General features: G+C 52.4%; 1 protein-coding gene across 1 annotated transcript in view; it reads right to left on the bottom strand.

Moving 5' to 3' along the window:
- The window catches only part of INSR (insulin receptor), a 143,045-nt gene extending 124,570 nt beyond the window's left edge, over nucleotides 1-18,475 (bottom strand). The window contains 1 exon segment of the mRNA XM_043590226.1: nucleotides 17,971-18,475. Coding sequence (XP_043446161.1) covers nucleotides 17,971-18,070 — 100 coding nt within the window. The 5' untranslated portion in view covers nucleotides 18,071-18,475.
- Between the last annotated feature and the right edge of the window lie 3,151 nt (nucleotides 18,476-21,626).

Raw genomic sequence — 21,626 nt, 5'->3', positions numbered from 1 at the left:
GACGCTGGGATTACACGGGATTGAGTAATACGGCAGGTGCGGAAGGGAAAGGGGAGCCGGCCCGGGTGAGTCAACAACACTGGCAATCTTCAGGAGATAGATCTGCGAGGATAAAGGTGCCCACGCCAAAACGGGGCAAGGAGGGCTGAATTTGTTTTGACAATTCTCCTACCTCGAGGACTCTCCTTCCCAGGCAGACATCCACAAAACAGCCTCGTTACCTCTACCTGGGTGTGGCAAGGGCTGGATGTGATCTCCCCTGCACAAACACCCTGCGTGCCCGTTTCCTTCAGGCGGTCCTTCCCAGGCCCCAGCACCCTTCCTGGCTCCCCGTGACCCTGCACTCCTCCCTCCCAGCGCGCAGGGCTCCTCCCCATCACTGCCCCCCACCCCCTGTAACATGACCTAGGAGAAGCAGCGAGTGAAGTAATCCAAGCCCTCAAGCAGTGCCCAGCACACAGTAGGTGCTCAGTTAATGCCAGCTATTTTGTGGTTGCTGATTTCTCCCACAAACGTTATCACCATCACCTCTAGGCTCTGTGCCTTCGTGTCCCTAGACCAGGCGCGGGCAACCATATTCTATCAATGCTCAGTCAGTCAGTATGTTCGGCTTTGTGGTCAGAGGGTCCGTGCAGAAGCTGTGCTACCGTGCCACCGCAGCTCAAATGTGAATGAGTGGACGTGGCTGTGTTCCAATAAAACTTTATTTACAAGAACAGGTGGTAGCCTGGAGTTCTGTCCCGGGGCTGCAGTTTGGTGACCCTTGCCCTAGTCCACGGCTGTCCAACAGAACTTTCTGCACTGATACACATGTTCTAAATCTGTGCTGTCCACCGTGGAAGGCAGCCGCCATTTGTGGCTTCACCTGTGGCTAACGAGACTGAGAAACTGAATATTTAATTTTACTCTAGTTCATTTAAATGGAAATAGACACGTGTGGCTAGCGGCTACTGTCCTGGACAGGGGAGCCCTGGCCCTGTCGGCTACCAAAGCCCTTTCGACCTTAGCTCCCTGTTTCGAAATCTAGCCCATCATCCTTCAAGATCCAGCTCAAACGCCACCTCCTCCAGGCACCCTTCTCTGATTTCCTTTCCTCCGTATACCTCTTTGAAGTTTCTTTCCCCTTCTCCTTGTCCCCCTTATACCCAAGCTAACAGTCATCGTAATCGAACTCTTTAGACAGCTTCTCCTTGCCAAAACACACACACGCACATGCACACATGCACACACACACACACACACACACACACACTCCACTTCCCTCAGCACCAGGAATATGCTTAGTACACAATCTCTACTTACTGTATTCCAGGACACTAAACCTTCCCCCCAATATCTTTGAGGCAAAACAGATGATTCTAAAGAATACTAGAACATTCTCTTAAAAATCCACCCTGAAAACAAATCGCAAAAGAAGCGCACATTGGGCGGGGGGGGGGGGGGACCCCAGCAAAGCAAACAATTGAGGAAATAAAGCTACAATGTTCCTCAGCCACGTTCTGTGCGGATTAGGCTAAGGCAAGGGAAAACACAGAAACACGCTGACCCACTCACTGGGAAGTTGGGAGGCTGCCTGGGGAGAACGAGGGTCCGGGTTCCAGCCCTGCACACTCGCTCGCGGCATCCAGGCCCCGCCCAAGACTCCCAGCTGTGGTCACATCCGAAGCCTCTGTGCCTCCCACAAGCCCCATCCCCACCTGAGCAGTGGCAGGCAGGCAGGCAGGCAGGCGCGCCAGATCTGGCAAATAAAATGCAGGATGCCCAGTTAAATCTAAATGTCAGATAAGCACTGAGTACTCATATTTAGCCAGGTGCCCTGTCTTTTATCTGGCAACATCCACTTCACTCCCACTAGGATGGCTAAAATCAAAGGGATGGACAATTACAAGTGTTGGCAAGGATGCAGAGAACCTGGAACCCTTGTACATCACGGGTGGGAACACACAATGGCGCAACTACCGTGGAAAATGGTCTGGCAATTCTTTCAACCATTAAGCCATGAGTTACCGCATGGCCCAGCAGTTCCACCCCCAGGTAGATAACCAAGAGAAATGAAAACACGACCACAGGCACACCTGGGAGATGCTGAGGGCTCGGTTCCAGACCACCGCAATAAAGCAAGTACCTCGATAAAATGCATCGAATGAGGGCGCCGGGGTGGCTCAGTTGGTTAAGCATCCGACTCTTGATTTGGGCTCAGATCATGATCTCACGGTTCATGGCATGGAGCCCCGCATTGGGTTCTATGCTGATAACACGGAACCTGCTTGGGATTCTCTGTCTCCCTCTCTCTGCCCCTCCCCTGCTTGTGCTCTCTCTCAAAATAAATAAACTTAAAAATTTTTTCATCAAACGAATCTCTTGGTTTCCCGGTGCATGTCAAAGTTATATCCACACTGCACTATAGTGTATTAAGTGTGCACGAGCATGATAACTGAAAAAAAGTACAACGCTTAATTAAAAATACTTCATTACTAAAAAAAGGAAAAAAATGCTAATGATCACCCATGCAGCCTGAAAACGAAGGCAGGGTGAGAGAAGTCAGGCACCACAGACGACATGTAACGACTCCATTTACATGAAATATCCAGAATGCGCGAACCTATGGATAGAGACAGAAAGCAGTTCCGTGGTTCCAAGGGGCTGGGGAAGAGGCAATGAGAAGCGACAGCTGCTCAGGCTGCAGTTTCTCTTTGGGGTGATGAAAAATGTTCTAAAATTGACTGTAGCCGAGCGCCTGGGTGGCTCAGTCGGTTAAGCGTCCGACTTCAGCTCACGTCATGATCTCAGGGTCCGTGGGTTCAAGCCCCACATCAGGCTCTGTGCCGACGGCCTGGAGCCTGGAACCTGCTTTGGATTCTGTGTCTCCCTCTCGCTGCCCCTCCCCTGCTCGCACTCTGTCTCTCTCTCTCTTTCAAAAATGAAAACATTTCTTAAAATTAAAAATAAATAAAATAAAATTGATTGTAGTGATGGCTGCACAACCCTGCGGATGTAATTTACTGAATTGTAAACTTTAAAGAGGTGAATTGTATGGCATTGGATTATAGCTCAATAAAATTGTCATAAAAAATTTAATGACCACGGGCACCTGTGTGGCTCAGTCGGTTAAGCATCCGACTTCGGCTCAGGTCATGATCTTGAGGTTCTTGGGTTCAAGCCCCACATCAGGCTCTGTGCTTATAGCTCAGAGCGTGGAGCCTGCTTCGGATTCTGTGTCTCCCTCTCTCTCTGCCCCCTCCCCTGCCTATGCTCTCTCTCTCTCTCAAAATAAATAAACATTAAAAAAAAATCTTTAAAAATTTGATGACCATAGGGGGGCGCCTGGATGGCTCAGTCAGTTGAGCATCAGGCTCTTGATTTCGGCTCAGGTCATTCATTATCTCATGGTGTGTGAGATCGAGCCCTGCTTCGGGCTCTGCAGTGACAGCACAGAGCCTGCTCGGGACTCTCTCTTTCCCTTTTCCCTCTCTCTTTCTGCCCCTCCCCCGTCCATGTGTTGTCTCGAGAGCTCTCTCTCTCTCAAAATAAATATTTAAAAAAATAAAAAATTAGACAACTGTAACAGTAGGGAACAATAAAGAATTGCTTTTTAAAAACCTCCAATGAATCTAACTCAATTCATTAAGGCTGTGTGTGTGTGCCTATTAGCCTCAACAATAGAGCAATTTACTGTTGGGACAGAAAATATCCCGAGGATGTTAGAAATGGTGCCAGAAATAAACGCAGGACCTTCTGCTGGCTCTTAATACCTCTGGATGGAAACCGAAAAATGCTTCAAGTTTTCAGTAAGTGGTACCTGACGAATCCCCACTCCGTACACTGGTAGAGAAGAACAATGGGGGGCAGAGGAAGTGCGGGGGGGGGGGTCCAGCAACAGCTAATACAATTATCCCGTTATCCACGGTTTCAGTTACCCGCGGTCAACTGCGGTCAGAAAATATTAAATGGAAAATTCCTGAAATAAACAATCATAAGTTTTGGATTGCCCACCGTTCTGAGTAGCGTGATGAAATCTCCCACCATCCTGCCTCGCCCAGTAGGTGAATCATCCCTTCATCCAAGCTGCGTGCACAACACGCCTGTAAGTGACATAACGTAGCTATTTGCGTACAGAAAATAAACATAGCATATATAGGACTCAGTGCTATTACGGTTTCATGCATCCACTGGGGGTCCTGGAACATATCCCCTGCGGATAGCGGTGCGGGGGGGGGGGGGGGGGGAGGAAGAACCATCTTCGTTCTTTCAAAAACATGCCTAAGGAAGCAGGTGCATGTGACTTAAATAAGGAAACAGTGAAATAGTTTTCATGCAGTGACAGCCTAGAGAAAGGTTGTTCAAGATAATTCCCTTTGTCCTCTCCCTCAGCACATATCTACAGAAGACCTGGTCTGTGCCCAACACCATTCCAGGTATGAAAGTGCCACCGGGAATAGGACAGATCCAGATTCCTCTCTCAGACTAATAAGTCACTATCAACTACCTGAGTTAACGTGTAACGGGAGAGGATGCCCTCAGGCATTTTAAATTTTCTCTAATAAGGTAAAAAAAAAAAAAAAAAAAAAGAAAAGGAAGACAAAGGTACATATATTTTAATTAATGCAATGTATCTAAAAATTTCACTTCAATGTGTAAGCTATACTAAGAAAAATTATTCTGGGGGGGTGGGGAATGCAAACTGGTGCAGCCACTCTGGAAAACAGTATGGAGGTTCCTCAAAAAGTTAAAACTAGAACTACCCTATGGCTCAGCAATTACACTACTAGGTATTTATCCAAGGGATACAGGTGTGCTGTTTCGAAGGGGCACATGCACCCCCATGTTTATAGCAGCACCATCAACAACAAAGTATGGAAAGAGCCCAAATGGCCATCGATGGATGAATGGATAAGGAAGATGTGGGGTATATGTATATATACATACATATACATACATACATATGTATGTACGTATACATATATATATGTATGTATGTGTATACACACACACACACATATACAATGGAGTATTACTCGGCAGTCAAAAAGAATGAAATCTTGCCATTTGGAACTATGTGGATGGAATTAGAGGGTATTACACTAAGCGAAATTAGAGAAAGACAAATATCATATGACATCACACATATGAGGACTTTAAGACACGGAACAGATGAACATAAGGGAAGGGAAGCAAAGACAATATAAAACAGGGAGGGGTCCAAAACAGAAGAGAGTCATAAATATGGAGAACAAACTGAGGGTTATGGGAGGGCCTGGGGGAGGGGCTAAACGGGTCAGGGGCATTAAGGAATCTGCTCCTGAAATCATTGTTACACCATATGCTAACTTGGATGTAAGTATATATAGATGTAGATAGACTACATCTATATATATTTACAATGAATTCAAAAAAATTTATTTTTTTAAGTTTTATTTAAGTAGTCTTTACACCCAATGTGGGGCTCAAACTCATGACCCCAAGGTCAAGAGTCCCATGTTCTTCCAACCGACCCAACTGGGAGCCCCATAATACTAAAAAAATTATTAATGAGATACTCTACAAGATTCTTTTGGCAGAAAGCTTCCAAAATGCCATTCAGATGCTAAATTTTCAGAAATACTCGACCTGTACACATAGATTTCATAAAGTGTTTCATCCAACACGTAGGTTCATTTCCCCCACCTGTTCAAACACACTAAAGAGTTTTCCAACAACAGAATCGAGTACTGACCTTTTTTTTTTAAAACTAAAATGGACTGAAATAAGATAAAAATAAAGATTCAGCCACACCAGCCACAACTTCAAGAGCCCCATGTGGACAATGGCCACCACATTAAACAATCACGGAACATTCCCCTCAGAGCAACACGTTCTTTTGAACAGTACTGGTCTAGAATTTCCTGCCCGGCCAGAGGGATCTGAGGATTTTCCAGGAGAGAAGACTTAACATGAGAGCAGTCTCTTAGCAAGTGTCCCTTCTGGGGTGCCTGGGTGGCTCAGTTGGTTAAGCATCTGACTCTTGATTTTTGGCTTGGGTCACGATCTCATGGTTCATGAGACAGAGCCCCACTGGGGCCCTGCACTGACACTGGGGAGCCTGCTTGGGATTCTGTCTCCCTCTCTCTCTGCCCCTCCCCCCGCCCCCCGCTAGCTCTCTGTCGCTCTTGAAAGAAAGAAAGAAAGAAAGAAAGAAAGAAAGAAAGAAAGAAAGAAAGAAAGAAAGAAAGAAAGAGAGGAAAAAAGAAAAAGAAAAAAACAAAAGAAAAGGAAAGAAAGGAGGGAGGGAAGGAGGGGGGAGGGAGGGAGACAGTCCCTTCTCCCTGGTTTCCTCTCACCCATCAAAGCAGGCAAGGAGAAAGTGTGGAGGGGCAGGGAAGGAGGTGTCTAGAAGGTTCTGGCAATGCTTCGCAATGCTGAGATCGAACGCATTCTGCGTTCGATCATGAATGTACTTGATCTTTAGTCTCCACATTCTTCAAATGCTCCCTGGTGGCCTATTCTGGGGCCACACATTCTTCTCTGCCTCCTTACCAGTCTTAACCCCCCGAAATTCAGGAGTCCCGTGCCAACAAGCCTTGGGTTTAGGCGTCCGGCCACCACCCACACCGGTTCCGGGCCACGCTGGAAACACAACAGATCGGCTTCCTACTCCAGCACCTCCCGCCGTGTCATCCTGGGCCTCCTCCTCCTCTCTGTGAACAAGGGCAGCAGCGTGATCAAAGCTCTGAACCTGTGTTAGTTCTCCGCCCTGAGCTCACGGAACCAATACCTAGATTTATGAGCTGCAGAATTTAGAATTTGGGCACACGGCAGAATCAGGCATCCTGAAGATTCTCCGCCTGCCCAAGAGGCTGGCTCTTGCAAGTGAGTTCCTCAAAGAAGGAGAAATGGGGGTGGGGGGGGGGCGGCTACAGCAGGTGCGAGGCAGAATCAGGAGGCCAGGCTCCAGAACCAACAAGTCGCCCACATGGAAATAACTGCTGTACTCATTCAGCCAACGTCTGCTGGGCACCTCGGCACCAGGCATCGTGCTGGGCACGGGGATTAGCAAGACAGAAAAGGTTGAAGGCTCAAAGCTGTGACAAGGTGCCATCAGAGTAAAGAGACAAACGCTAAAGCAATGAGCTGCACAGACCAGAAATCCTGATGGGTGCAAATCTCAGCTTTGTCAACTGGGCACTGCGTGACCTCGAGTGAGCGATGTAACCTCTCTGGGCTTCGCTTTTTCCTGGCCCCCTTGGGCGGGAAAGCAGGTGCACAGAAGGCACATGAGGCAGTAGCAGAATAAACATCACAGAGAAGCAGGCTCAGACAAGATCTAAGGGCCTTCAAGAGGCCTGGGTGAGTGATGAAACCACCCAGGGTCAGGGGCAATTTTATAAACACAGATGTCCCTGGACCCAGAGATCCCTGCTGCAGATAGGTTCACACGTGCACTCAGGGAGGTTTGAGGGTGGACCGGGGACCCAGGCATCGTAGTGTTTTCCTGCAAGTTCCTGGTAAAAAATACCAGTGAGAGAAGAAACAGCCCCCAGAGAGGAGACCTGAGGAAGGTGGTTCTCAAGCCCAGATGGAAGGTCCGTCTGGGGACAGGAGGGTCGCTGCACCTCCACAGTGGTCGGGGCCCCGAGGTGGGTGCTCGGGGACTCGGGGACAGAGGAAGCAGGTAACAACAGCGGACCATCGCATATGGAAGATGGAGGAGAAAATCGTGTACGCAGAAGCCCAGAGGGGGAGAGAAGGCCCCGAAGGAGACACTCGCCATCCAGACCATAATCCTTCCGGAAACTTCTCACCATCTTGGAGGACACACCAAGGGGATCTTCTGAACAAACCAAGAGCCCACAAGGCGCCGCGGGAGACGGAGAAGTGGAAGGAAGCCCTGGGAAAGATGGACGTGCAGGTCCTCCCTCCCCGGGAGAAGGGCAGACGCCTGGCCTGTGACGTTCGCAAGGCAGGGACATCAAAAGGCCGGAGAAGACCTGCAAATTCCTGAGACCCCGGGTCCACCGGGGAAGATTAAGCTCTGGAAAACAGGCCTGGGGAGGGTAACGGCAGAGGCCACATCTGGAAGAAAGGACCGCGGTGGGTAGCATGTGAGTGGACACTGCTGGAAATTGCTGGAGACACAGGGGCGCTAAGTGCCCTGAGGGGTGGGGGTGCACGAGGCTGGAGCGAGGACAAAACACAGCGCACGTGTGGCCCAGACAGATTCTCCAGAAGAGGAAAGTGGCGGAGGCTCAGAGAGGACTGTGTCTGCCTCAAGGCCACACAGCAAAGAGGAGACAGAGCTGGGACTCGAACCCAGGACATTGGTTCGCTCGGCCCGTCATCACACAGAACCGCAGGCCAGGGGCCTTGGACGGCACACAGGAAGTTCTCACAATCTTCGAGTCCAAACTCAAGGTGTCAGCCGCGTCAGCTTCTCCTGAGGCCTCTCTGTGGCTCATAGATGCCGGCTTTCTCCCTCTGTCCTTACAGCTGCCCCTCTGTGGGCGCACAGGTCTGTGTCCTAACCTCCTCCTCTTTGAGGGACACCAGGCATATTGGATTAGGGCCCGCTGTAATGCTCTCACTTCTTCTTTTTCTTTTTTTTTTTTTTTTAATGTTTATTTATTTCTGAGACAGAGAGAGATAGAGCATGAGTGGGGGAGGGGCAGAGAGAGAGGGAGACGCAGAATCAGAAGCAGGCTCCAGGCTCTGAGCTGTCAGCACAGAGCCCAACGCGGGGCTCGAACTCACAAACCGACCTGAGCCGAAGTCGGTTGCTCAACCGACTGAGCCACCCAGGTGCCCCTCTCACTTTTTCTTTTTTAAGAATACATTACTATTTTCAAACGAACCTTTTTTTTAAGTTTATTTATTTTGAGAGACAGAGAGAGAGAGAGAGCACATGAGCGAGAGGGTAGGGGAGGGGCAGAGAGAGAGAGAGAGAGAGAGAGAATCCCAAGCAGGCTCAGGGCTCGAACTCACAAACCATGAGATCACAACCTGAGCCGAGATAAAGAGTCGAATGCTTACCCCACTGCCCCAATGCCCTCGTTCTGATTACTTCTTTAAAGACTCCAGGGGCGCCTGGGTGGCTCAGTCAGTTGAGCGTCCGACTTCAGCTCAGGTCACGATCTCGCGGTCCGTGAGTTCGAGCCCCGCGTCGGGCTCTGGGCTGATGGCTCAGAGCATGGAGCCTGCCTCCGATCCTGTGTGTCCCTCTCTCTCTGCCCCTCCCCCATTCATGCTCTGTCTCTCTCTGTCTCAAAAATAAACGTTAAAAAAAAATTTTAAATAAAGACTCCAAATAGTCACCTTCTGGGAGTTGGCTTCAACACACAACTTTGGGGAAAGAGGGACATAACTGAGCCCGTCACACACAGGTCTCTAGGCCACCAACACCTGCACCTGTGCCCTTAGCCATCACATAGGGTTTCTCAAAGTGTGCCATCTCGACCGCCAGCCTGAGAATCACTAAAGGAGGGAAATGCAGATTCCTAGGCCCGGCTCTAGACCAAAGAAATCAATTATGTCCGGGAGCCAGGCCCCAGAAACCTGCATTTTAAACAAGGTCCGCAAGGTATGGGGGGGGGGGGGGGGGGGTGGGTACTCAAGTCGGACAGACATACAACCTACCCCTGGCCCCACCTCCCCAGCAGGGCTTCCCCCACAACGAGTCCCCATTCTTCTGCCCCACATGCCCCACTGAGCCCTTCACCCCAGAACCAACACCGTCGGATGCCTTCTTTGGGGCCATCGACTGTTGCTGGAGAGAACCCCGTAAGCATGGTGGGCTGCCCCCAGCAATTTCAAAGAAAGCCGGACCCACACCCATTTTATCCACCTGTGTCCCTGGCTGCTGTGTTTCAGAGCCAATTCAGATCCCAATTCTCACCTCAGTCAGCTAGGGCTGCCCTTCGAAAAGACCATGGACTGGGGAGCTTAAACAACAGAAATCTGCTTCTCACAGTTCTGAAGGCTGAGAGTCCAAGATCAAGGTAGCCAGCATGGCCAGTCTGCAGGGAGAGCCCTCTTCCTAGCTGGCAGGCTCTCTCTCTGCCTCACGTGGTCTCCCCTTGCTGCATTCGTGCAAAAAAAAACAAAGAGATCTCTCTCCTCCTGTCCTTAGAAGGCCACCAATCCCATCGCGTTAGGGCACTACTCTTATGACCTCATTTAACCTAAATTACCTCCCAAAAGCTTGATCTTCAAACACAGTCACACTGGGGAGTGAGGGCTTCAACACACGAATTTGCAGAGGTGGGGGCTCCAGGACTCTGCTTCCTGCTCTGGACAGACACATACCAAGCCCTTCTGGAACCTACACTTTGAGCGTGACTTCATTTACCCGTATAGTCAATGCTTCGCTAGAACGCGTCTCCAACGGGCAGACCAGTGTCTGTGGGCACCCAGACGGATACCTCCAGTCTGTACTGAAAGGGAAGGAGGAGGGGTGGATGATGCCGCTGGAGAAGGAGGGATGGAGCCTCTGACCCGCTCCTGGGAGGAAGAAGCATGGGTGACCATGGGCAGAAGGGGGACACGAAGTGTGCTTGGGGCGCAGGAAGCACATGCAAGAACGCTGAGGCGTATGAGGAGCCCCAAGGGACAGCAGCCCAGAGAGGCGGCGGCTCATGTGCCCGGGGAAGGGATCTAGCTGGCAGCTGCAGAAGCACCCAAGTAGGAAGCAGAGAAATCCCAGTGGCAGCAAAACAGAGGAAGAACCGAACGGGGCACACTGGCCTAGAAGAAAGGGGGTCTACCGTGGGAGTGGGTGCAAGGACAGAGGCGAGGCCACGGAGACGCTGGGGAACTGGTACCCAGGGAGGGGGAGGAGAGGAGGGAGAAGTGAGGGACAGTCCCCGGTGAACGTGGAGAGACCGAGACAGGGCCGGTTTGGGGTAGTGAGGACAAGAGGCACAGTGCGGGGCGTGTTGAGTCCGTGAGGGCTTTGGGGTGTGCCCAGATACCAGTCCGGAGCTTGGGAAAAGAGGGGCAGACGCGGGTGACGTTTGGTGACATAACCGGCAGGAGATGGGACAACCAAGAGGAGAAAGGGGTGGAGGCGGAAAGCACAATATTTAAGGACAGGCGACTAGAGGACCAAAGGTTCATGCCCACCCTGACACCACCTTCTGTACGCCCGAAAGCTCCGGGACATCCAGGCATTAGCTTTGCAGTCGTAGCTTCGCAATCCCAGGGAGGGCATCGCGCATCAACTCAGACGGTCCTAGGAAGCTTCCGCGCCCCTTGGGAGTTCTACCTCCCAGATGGGAAGGATCGTGCCACAGAAGACCCAGGAAAGAAAACCAAAAGAAGTCAAGAAGTCTTGGCAAGACAAAAGGCACTTTGTAAAAAAAAAAAAAAGAAAGAAAGAAAGAGAAAAGGCAGCAGGTGGCCTTGATACAATATAAGCACATATAATTCGAGAGGAACATTTCAGAACCCATCCCCCTTCCCATCGTCTGCAAGGAACAAGAGGAAACAGACTGGCAACAAGAATCACAGAAAGCCTACAGGAAAACAGTGGCAGCCCTCCTCTCTTTACCCCTCTGTGTCTGAGCACTACCTTTTTCCACGCTGGTAGCAGACAGTTTTTGGAAAGTACCTACGATTTCCAGTCTCCCACAAAGGCACAGGAGAGAAGCAAGAATCTTCCCGCTACCAGGCCGCGTTGTTCCCCGAACACAAACCTGATGTGACACCCTGCCCTTACGGAATCGGAAGAAAAACCCAGATCCGAAATCAAATTTTAATCCTCCTGCGTCTGCCTCGAGCTCCGACTGGAATTCCTATCCAGTGTGCACACGGCAACGCAGAACAGCAAATCGTGCCGTGCTAGAAACAAAATCCCAAGAGCGCACGCTGGCACCAGGCTTAACGGAACAGGAGAGACCCCCTCCTTGAAGCAAGGGCCAGGGGGCTGGGGCCATCTCACGAACTTTCCAAGATGTAACCAAGGATTTCTGCACAGATTAAAAAAAAAAAAAAAAAACAGGACCCAAGGGGCATATGCGTTCCACAAGATTCCACACGGGCCCTGAGAAACCCAAATGCACAAATTCTGAAGTGTCGCGATAGGAAACCACCCACAGGCCATCCTCAGCATGTCTGCGGACTCCCCTGGAACACAGAATTGGCAAACACCATTGTCCCCAGGGGAAACACAGTAGGGTCAGGCTCCTGCAAGCCTCCGGCCCCGTATGTTTTTGTCAACTGATCAAAACACAACCTTGTTTTACATCCGTTTCTCCTTAAATACATCTTACGTAATATACGGTGTTGATCTGTTGATCGGCTGCCTGTGCGAATCACAGCCAATAGCACAAAGCACCATAGCGCCTGCCTGAGCTGAGCTCATATAGCCACATATTTTCTCCATGAGGCGTATCAAGCCTTCTTGCATTTACTCCTGCACTTACACGAAAATAGCACGTCAACGCCATGGGCAAGGCCGTTTTCAACGGCAAAATCACCAACGAAAACCACAAAAATGTGGGAAGGTGTGGCACTAAAATACGTCGCGAAAAAAAAAAAAAGACACTTGGTTTCATCTTCGAGGATCGTATGAATCCACAATACCAGAGCTAGTCAGCTGCGAATGGGCTGGTTCGGCGATTCGAATGGTTGGGTGCTCCGTGCAGGTCCAGGAGGAACCACAAGAGTGCACTGGGTCTTGATTGTAGGGTTACGAGTTAATTTTAGCGACCAGGCAAATTCCCAAATAGGGAATCCGTGACCAACGAGGAGCTATGAGCGCGCAAATTAAGACTACCAACCAATGTTAGGGGCGCCAGGGTGGCTGATTCGGTTGAGCGCCCGACTCTCGATTTCAGCTCAGAGCATCATCTCATGGTTCGTGAGTTCGAGCCCCGCGTTAAGCTCTACACTGACAGTGGAGACCTTGCCTCAGATTCTCTCTCTGTCCCTCTCTCTCTGTCCCTCTCTCTGCCCCTCTCCTGCTCTCTCACAATAAATAAAAATAAAATAAAATAAAATAAATCTCTCAATCTTAAGAATATGAATTCAATTACAAGATATGTTTTAAAGTCTAAAGAGAAAATGGTAACATGGAGAACAGATCAGTGTTGGCAGAATTCGGGATGGAGATAATGTAGTAATAAAGGGGTGTCTGGAGGGAATTTGGGTGATGGGACCGTTCTGTATCCTAGTTGAGGGGTTGGCCACACAAAACTCTATGCGTGGGTTAAAAGTCACATAATTGTGCACAAAAACAACAACAACAACAAAACAACAACGCTAAGATACAAACTAACAGCACCGTCACCTCCCAGAATAGAAATGGAATCATTTTAGGGACAACGTGCTGAAGGGCACTTTTGTTTCTTCCCCCTCTATGTTTTTGTAAATTTCTTTGCAATGAGCATGCATTACTTGTCTTTTTTTTTTTTTTAATGTTTATTTTTGAGAGAGAGAGAGAGAGAGAGAGAGAATGAGCAGGGGAGGGGCAGAGAGAGGGACACACAGAATCTAAAGCAGGCTCCAGGCTCCGTGCTGTCAGCACAGAACCCGACATGGGGCCCGTACTCACCAAACTCACCAACTGTGAGATCACGACCTGAGCCAAAGTCGGAGGCTGAAGCGACTGAGTCACCCAGGCGCCCCACTTGTTATTTTAAATAAAAAAACATAAATAGGGTCTGACTGCAAATCATAAGCCAATATAGGTATTCTCAGTAGAAATTAACACAACGTTGTCTTGAAAGAAAATCTCACAGCAGGCATCGCTTTCGAGTTCCAGACACAAAGCCGACAGCAAGGGATCCTCATTCAATGCCAAGATGACTGTTCACAGAAATAAATCTTAAGACCATACACGTGGCTAAGTAGGGAACATCACTGTTACTTTCTCAGTTGGAGAAAGTGGAACCCATGTATTCGGGGAGCCTAGCTTTCTTTAATCCATCCTTCTCTGTATAGGGCCAAAGTATGACTATCTTTCTGGGCCATGTGATTGCAACTACTCAACTCTGCCATTAGGGCACAAAAGCAGCCATCGATGATGCCAATAAAACTTTATTTATAAAACCAGGCGTGGACAGACAGGATTAGGCTGTAGTTTGCTGGCCGCTGTTCTAGAAGGACTATGGCTATTCGTAAATTAAAAACTGGGCTGAGGGGGCGCCTGGCTGGCTCAGCCAATAGAGCATCTGACTCCTGATCTTGGAATCATGAGTTCAAGCCCCACATTGGATATGGAACCTACTTTCTTTATTTATTTTTTTAAACTGGGCTGAGAGTGCTTGGCAGTGGGGATTGGCCCTCTATGAAGAAAGAACTAACATCTGAGCCCCGGAGGGAGCAGAGAGGATGGAGGGAGCCAGGTGCAGGTGAAAAGCCAGGCGGGAAACGGTCTTCTCCTGGGAGGGAGGAGGCAGTGGAGGACCCAGAGAGGTCAGCTGGGGTGAGGCGACAGGAGAGCACTTGGGAGGTGAGGCATTACCTTCACCGGAGCCACTGGCAAAACAAAGCGATGGAGACACAAGCCAGGTGCCGTGGGCAGTGCAGCGGGCAAGAGGTGAGAGAGAGGGTGGCGGGGGCCCACCAGGGGAGGCCTGGCAGGGGAAGGCTGGAGGTGAGCGGTGGGGAATGAGGTTCAAGGGAGTATGGAGGGTTTGTAGGTCAAAAAGGGAAAGGCTCCCGGGCAGACGGGGCTCCCGGAACAGAGAGGAGGGCTGGGACCCCCAGCAGGTAAATGTCCTAGACGAGGTAAAGGTTATCTCCCTGAATGTGGCTGTTCTCAACTGGGGACAGGCTCGCGATGTCCAGAGACACTTTCGGTCATCACGACAGGGAGAGAGGAGGTGTCACTGGCACGTTGTGGGTGGAGAGACCAGGGACCCTGCTCAGCCTCTCGCAATACACAGGACAGCCCCCCTCAGCCAAGCCCCATCACAGCCCAAACGGTAAGAGCACTGAAGGTGAGAGGCTCTACTCTGGCCAGATTAAGAAGGGAAGCCAATGGGCACCTGGGTGGCTCAGTCGGTTGAGCATCCGACTTCGGCTCAGGTCATGATCTCGCGGTTTGTGGGTTCGAGCCCCCCCATCAGGCTCTCTGCCATCAGCACAGGGCCCGCTTCAGATCATCTGTCTGCCCCCCGCCCCCGACGCCACTCCTGCTTGTGCATTCTCTCTCTCTCTCAAAAATAAACATTAAAAAAAAAACAACAACAATGGAAGTCCATGATGGAGCCGGGTACAGTGGGAACCCCCAGGAGCTCACCTCAATGACCTCTATGAGTGAGTGAGTGAGTGAGGCAGAGATAATGGGCAGATCCCCAGGAGAGAGGCAAAGGTTGAGAATAGACTTTTTTTTTTAATGTTTATTTATTTCTGAGAGACACAGAGCGTGAGCAGGGGAGGGGGCAGAGAGAGAGGGAGACACAGAATCCAAAGCAGGCTCCAGGCTCCGAGCTGTCAGCACAGAGCCCGACGCGGGGCTCAAACTCACGAGCCGCGAGATCATGACCTGAGCCGAAGTCGGATGCTTAACCGACTGAGCCAACCAGGCGCCCCCTAGTCCTTCATTTCTTAAAAAAAATCACATGCACCCCCCCCCACCCCACTCCGGCCAAAATGCCCTACTGGTTGACATTAGAGATTAATGACCTGTAGGGTTTCTTGCCATTTCCAAACCTCTGAGGGGGCATCACATCTCATCAATTCAATAGGATTTTGTTAACCATTACTACAGGCTGGGGTGGGGAGGCTCAAACCCAAGAGAACAACCTTTTGTTAAGAAACCAGTGCTCTGAAGCCAGGCCAGCTGGGGTACTAAACCCACCTCTACTGTCCTGGTCAAATTTCCTCACCTGCGGAAAAACGGATACGAAACCTTACCTCATAGGGCCGTGGTGAGGATTAACGGAGATTATATATTCCAAGCACATGGAACAGCACCTGCCAAGCGTTTACCCTCATTAGTACATGTTAGTTAGGTATTAGCTGAAGAATAAAAGACCCATGGCTTGGAGTCCTGGTGAGAACATAAATATGAGCTGAATCAAGAACAAATATTTCAACCACACACCTTCTACGTGCCAGGCGCTGTTCTGGGCTCACGAAAGAAACAGAAGCCTCAGGGTGCCTGGGTGGTTCCGTGGGGTAAGCATCCGACTTAGGCTTAGGTCATGATCTCGCGGTTCGTGAGTTCCAGCCCCACATTGGGCTGTCAGCACAGCGCCCACCTGGGATCCTCTGTCCCCTTCTCTCTCTGCCCACCCCACGCCCAACTTGTGCACGCATGCGCACATACTCTCTCTCTCTCTCTCTCTCTCTCTCTCTCTCTCTCTCTCTCTCTCTCTCTCCCTCTCTCCCTCTCTCTCAAAAATAAACACTAAAGAAGAAAGAAAGACACATAAGCCTCCGCCCTTGTGGAAACTGCAAACGTGGAAAGAAGTGGTAAATCCATCTACTGGCCCCTGGAAGCCCAGGCACAAATCCACAATTACCAAAGATACAAGGAACAGAAGAGCAGGGAACCACATGTACATGGGTGCATACGCACATACATACACAAAACCTGGAACAGGTCTAACATTGGTCTTGGATTTTCTGAACAAGAACCCAAAGCCATGGTCACCCTTCTTGAGAGCCCACCGTACCCCGAGCACCCAGGCCTCGGAGCCACCGCATAGCTGAGACAGGTGCTCAGCAAACCTGGGTTGTCCCCTCCAGAGCCTCTGTGTGTTTTCTCACGGACCTCGTTCCCTTCCAGGGAACTCAGGAGCTTCTGTTCCTTCCCTCCCCGACCCCTTCCTCATCATGACTGATTTCCTTTTATGGAAAATTCTGAAAACATAACCCAACAGATATTTTTAAAGTGGGGCCTCCGGCACCAGTCAGGAAAACTCCAGCCATGTTCTCTGAAAGGATTCTTCATTCCTTGCCCCACAGCCAGAAAGGACTGCCCTCAAGCCCAAAGAGCTGGAGTTGGTTTTTGCCTCCACTCCATCTGCTACCAGCACGGGGAGGCCCAGGAGGGAAGTCCGTGGGTGGGGCGGGGCCTGAGAGGCTCACCTGAGGTGAGAGACCTCCCTGGGAGGGCAGGTAAAACTCCTTCAGGAAGGGCAGACCTGAAGGGGGAGGTGGGGGCCATGGGGAGACCCAGGACATCCAGCAGCAGTCCAGAGCCTAGCCTAGCCAGGCCACCAACAGAAAGGTTCGAGTTCTCCCTCCGGCACGGACTTTAGGGCATGTTGAACGGTCTCCTACCTGAGCCTCAGTTTGCTCCTCTATGCAATGGGCAAACAACAGTACCAACCTCCAGGGGCCCGTGTGAAGGTCCAGGGAGATAAGCCCGGGGTATTTGGTGGCACTAACCACAATAATCGTGATAGAGGCGCCAGGGCTTCTGCTACAACAAAGGCCCGGTTGCCAAGGCGCTCGAGTTTGCCTCCGGACATCTGGAAACGGCACCCGAAAGTGTAAACATCGATCTGAAGTGCGGGTAGCCACGGGCCTAGATCTAAGGAGGGGGGTAGGATTCTACAATTCCCCCGCCTAGGACATCTATCCGCGGGGACCCCAAGGGACCCTCGACTCTGGCTCCAAACCGTGTGCGCCGCCGGCATTCGGCCGCCTGGACCCGGAGACCCCACTTCACAGGGGACCCAGGAGGACGCGTGTCCCGTCTCCGGAGCGAGCCGAGGTCGCAGGGAGCCACACACGGGTCCGAGGCGCGCTCGGGAAAGGCACCCGCAGCGGGACGGGCACTGGGGCAAGGTTCCTCCGGCCCGGGGCCCGCACACGGCGCGCAGAACCGCGAGCCCAGGCGGGCAAAGGCCAAGGTCAGCGGCATCCCGCCCCGCGCGGGGCCCAAGCTACCTTCCCGGCCACGCGCACCGCGCCCCCCCCCCCACCCGACACACGCGCGCACCCTGAGGAGGGCTCTGGGTCCACGGCGGTGGGCTCCATTTTGGCAAGGGGCGCCCTCCCCACCGCGCCGCTCCCCGCCCGCTCCCGGACCCCCAGACTCACCCTCTCCGGGGTACAGGTGGCCCGCGGCGCCCAGCAGCAGCGCGGCCACCGCCACCAGCAGCGGCGCGGTGGCCGCCCCCCGCCCAGCCCCGGCGCCCATGGCTGCTGGAGCGCGGGGTCCCGGCGGCTCAGAGCGCGCGGCGCCGGCCCGCGGGGGTCATGCTCCGAGGCGGCCGCCCGAGCGGCGCTGGGGGGGACGCGCGTCCTTCTCTTCCACGCCGGCGGCCCCGCGCGCCGCAGCCCCCGCCCGGGAGGGCCCTCGGAACGGCCCCAGGAGGGGCGCGGGGCCTCGGCCGCTACCGATCCGGCGGAGGCGGCCCCGACCCCGGACCGCGGCAGCCCGGGCCCCGTCCGCGACCTCCGGGTCCGGAGCCCCCTCGCTGCGCCCCGAGCGCTCTGGGCCGCGATCTGCGAACGCCGAGACAGACGGACGCGCGGACGGGCGGGCGGGCACCTGGGCCGGCGAGTGGCGGGCGGGCGGCGGGAGCGAGGGCTGCTCGGCCGTAAACAACGCGGCCCGTCAGCTGGGCCCCGTGCGGGTGGCGGGAAAAGGCGGCGCGGATCGGCACCGGGAAGGGACTCGGCGCCCTGGAGAGGCCCGGGAGGGGAGGGGGGAGGCCCGGGAGAGGGAGGCCCCGCCCCGCCCGGCCCCGCCCGCCGGCCTCCCCGCCCCGGGCCCCCGCGCAGGACGGCCCCCGGCGCGTCCCAGCCGAGGGGGCGCCCCAGACCCCCCGCGACCCGCGTCCGGGAGCTTGGGGGCGCCCCACATGCCGGACCCAGCGACACGGAGCCCTTTTTTAACGTTTCTATGGCTATCTCGTTCCCTTGGTCTTTGGGAGGCTCATTTTGATTTTTTTTTTTTTTTTTTTTTTTTTTACTATTTCATTAAAACGCTATTTATCTTGGTCGCTCGGGTTTTCGGGACTCCCTTAAATGTTGCGCCCGCGTCACCCTGGTCCCAGTCCTGCCGGCGCGCCTCGTAGTAGACGCGCGCGGGCGCCCCCGCCCAGCGCCAGGGCCCTGGGGACAACCGCGTGCACGCGCGCCCAGGGCGCTCGGGGTGCTCCGTGGCAGGGGTGACGGGAGGTGGCCTGAGGCGTGCGGCCTGTGGTGGAAGTTGGAGAGAACGTGCAGAAGCTCGCCAGAGAGCAAACGGGGCCCTGCAGATCCCGGTGACAGCACAGGTGGACACGCCCGATTTTCAAGGCACAGACCCAGCGTCCGGGGGTGTCTGCGTGTCCAGCAAATGCCGTCCGCGAATAGGGCTCGATGGTGGTCCGCCCGCCTCCCTGAGGGGGGTGGGGGGGAAGGAGCCTTAAGTACAGGAAAGCCTGAGCCGAGTGGAGTCTGGCTCCCCCTCCCCTCACTTCCTGTGCGGCCTTGGACTCGGGACTTGACTCTCGGCGGGTTGGCCTCCGCTGCGTAATGGATGTAACAATACCTGCGTGTCAGACTTGAGGAGGCGCGAGGGAAGGGAAAGCCCGAGACAGCACCCAGCGCGATTCCAGGAGCGGGGCGGGGGGCGGGCACTCATTCTTCCTCTTGTCTATGAAACGAATATTCGTTGGCCAGGAGCTGAGCCCACGGTCCCTACTCCAAACCTACTCCTGCCTCCAGGCCCCTACCCTGGCTGTTCCTTCCGCCTGTCCCTCGGGTGCCTGTTTCCACCACGGTGCTCCAAGGAACCTTCCCAGACCACACTTTGCAAATGCCCCCGCGCCTCATCCCTTTGTTCCCTTTTCTGTCATTTACATCGCACCAGCGGTCCTGAAATTCCTTGGGGTTTTTCGCGTATCTTCTCCCCTCCCCGTGCAGCAGGAATCTGCCAGCCTTCACTACGTGTCACTCTTTACACCCAGTGCCTAATGTATCTGTTGCTTAATAAATATTTGTTGAATGGGAGAATCAACATGCAGTAAGTAATGAGGATTTACAGTGAGCAAAATAAACACACTCGGGTTCCTCACAGTCTGGACCCCGGAGAGGGCCCTTGATGAGACAATGCTGGGGCGTAAAGGGGGGGGGGGAGGGAGGTAGGGTAGGATCCTCTGAGGAAGTGAGTTGGAGCTGAAATCTGAAGGTGAGGAAGAAAAGGAAGCCAAGGAAAGCCAAGGAAAGCCAAGGAAAGCTCGAGGAGGCGATCCAGGTGGGGAGACCAACATCTCCCATCTGCCTGAGCCAGAACACAGAGAAGGGGAAGAGCCTTAATACACGCGGTTAAGCCCCTTCCCAAACCACCTTTTCCTAAAAGCAATGGGGAGCCCCTAGACGGTTTACACAAAAGGGCCGACATAATCTGATTGTCTTTCCCATAATATCTCACCGTCTGCAATGGGCCAAGCGTGAACCCAAGGAGAAGGAATGGAAGGCAGTACAGCCTGAGGGTATGAAGAATTGTGGGTTCGAGAAAGGTCCCCCGTCCTCCTTGTGCAAACCTGGGCAGAGCTGTGGGCTTCCCTCTGATCCACGGAAGCCCCCAAAGCCACTGCAGTTCCAGACGGGCAGCGTGTCCTAGGAAACGCGTGGAAAGGGACACGCCGTCCCCTGGAACTCCTTCAGGACATGGGACTTGTGTGTTGGGTACAAGTCGAAAGAGTCATTTCAGCTGTGACTTGCTGAGAGACCATGGAGACATCACCACTTCCTGACAGCACGTTTTCTTTTGTAAACACCCCCGGGACCCCGCCCCCCAAAAAAAACCCAGGCTTCTAAAAATTGAAAGTCAATCTCTGCCTTTTATTAAAATCATTGGAACAGAAGTAGAAAAACCACCATTTGGCAGTCTCCAAATAATCCGTTCAGGCGAGAACCATCTGTGAATGTTAAAATTAATGGTTGGAGATTAGGGAAGTCAAAGAGGGCTTCTATGGTCCCCAAGTATCGCTCTGCAAGATACTACCTGTCGATGGATGATAAGGGAAAGGAAAAAAACAGCTTCACAGAGGAGAAAGCTGGCAGAGATCACCCTCGTTAAGTGACCAACGTTGCTTCTGGATTTTCTTTGGTCATGTAACAATGACCAGGACAATTGGAGAAGACTCAAAAAGTGCCATCAATTATATAATAGTATTGAATCGGTTTTAATTTAATCGTCGCGCTGAGGCGACGGGAGAGAATGTCTCTGGTTTTAGGAACAACATACTGAATGAAGTTATGTATAGGGATAAAGGGGCAGAATGTCTGCAACCGACTTTCAAATCGTTTAGAAAAAAGCAAGAGAGAGAGAGAGAACAAAGCAGATGTGAGGACGTTGGATACAATGTGTGGATCTGGTGAAGAGTGTGCACAAAGGGATTCCCGGCACTCTCTGTGCAGCTTTTCACGGAGCCCCACCGTCATGGCAAAATGAAAAGTTTTAAATTTTGAAAAACTCATTTGGGGGCTTTTCATTTCACTTTGTTTTTGTTCGGTTGGCTTTGGTTTGACATTTAAACACATTGCACTCTGAAGGTGTGATCTAGAGAGAAAGTGAGCTTGGTTCATGGTTCTTGAATGTAGGCAATGAACCCCTTCGTGGCCCATCAAAGAAGGCGCGGGGGAGACCTCACCACCAACCTGCCCAGCATCCTCTGTTAGGTCTCTCTGGTGCATTCTTCCTCCATCTAGCTGCTCTCCATTGCATTGAAGCAGGAAACCAAGCGTAAACCCAGACTCCT

This window comes from Prionailurus bengalensis, chromosome A2 (genome assembly GCF_016509475.1).
Source record: "Prionailurus bengalensis isolate Pbe53 chromosome A2, Fcat_Pben_1.1_paternal_pri, whole genome shotgun sequence".
NCBI lineage: Eukaryota > Metazoa > Chordata > Mammalia > Carnivora > Felidae > Prionailurus > Prionailurus bengalensis.
Note: the sequence above shows the minus strand (reverse complement) of the source record. Positions and strands in the feature narration are given on the sequence as shown.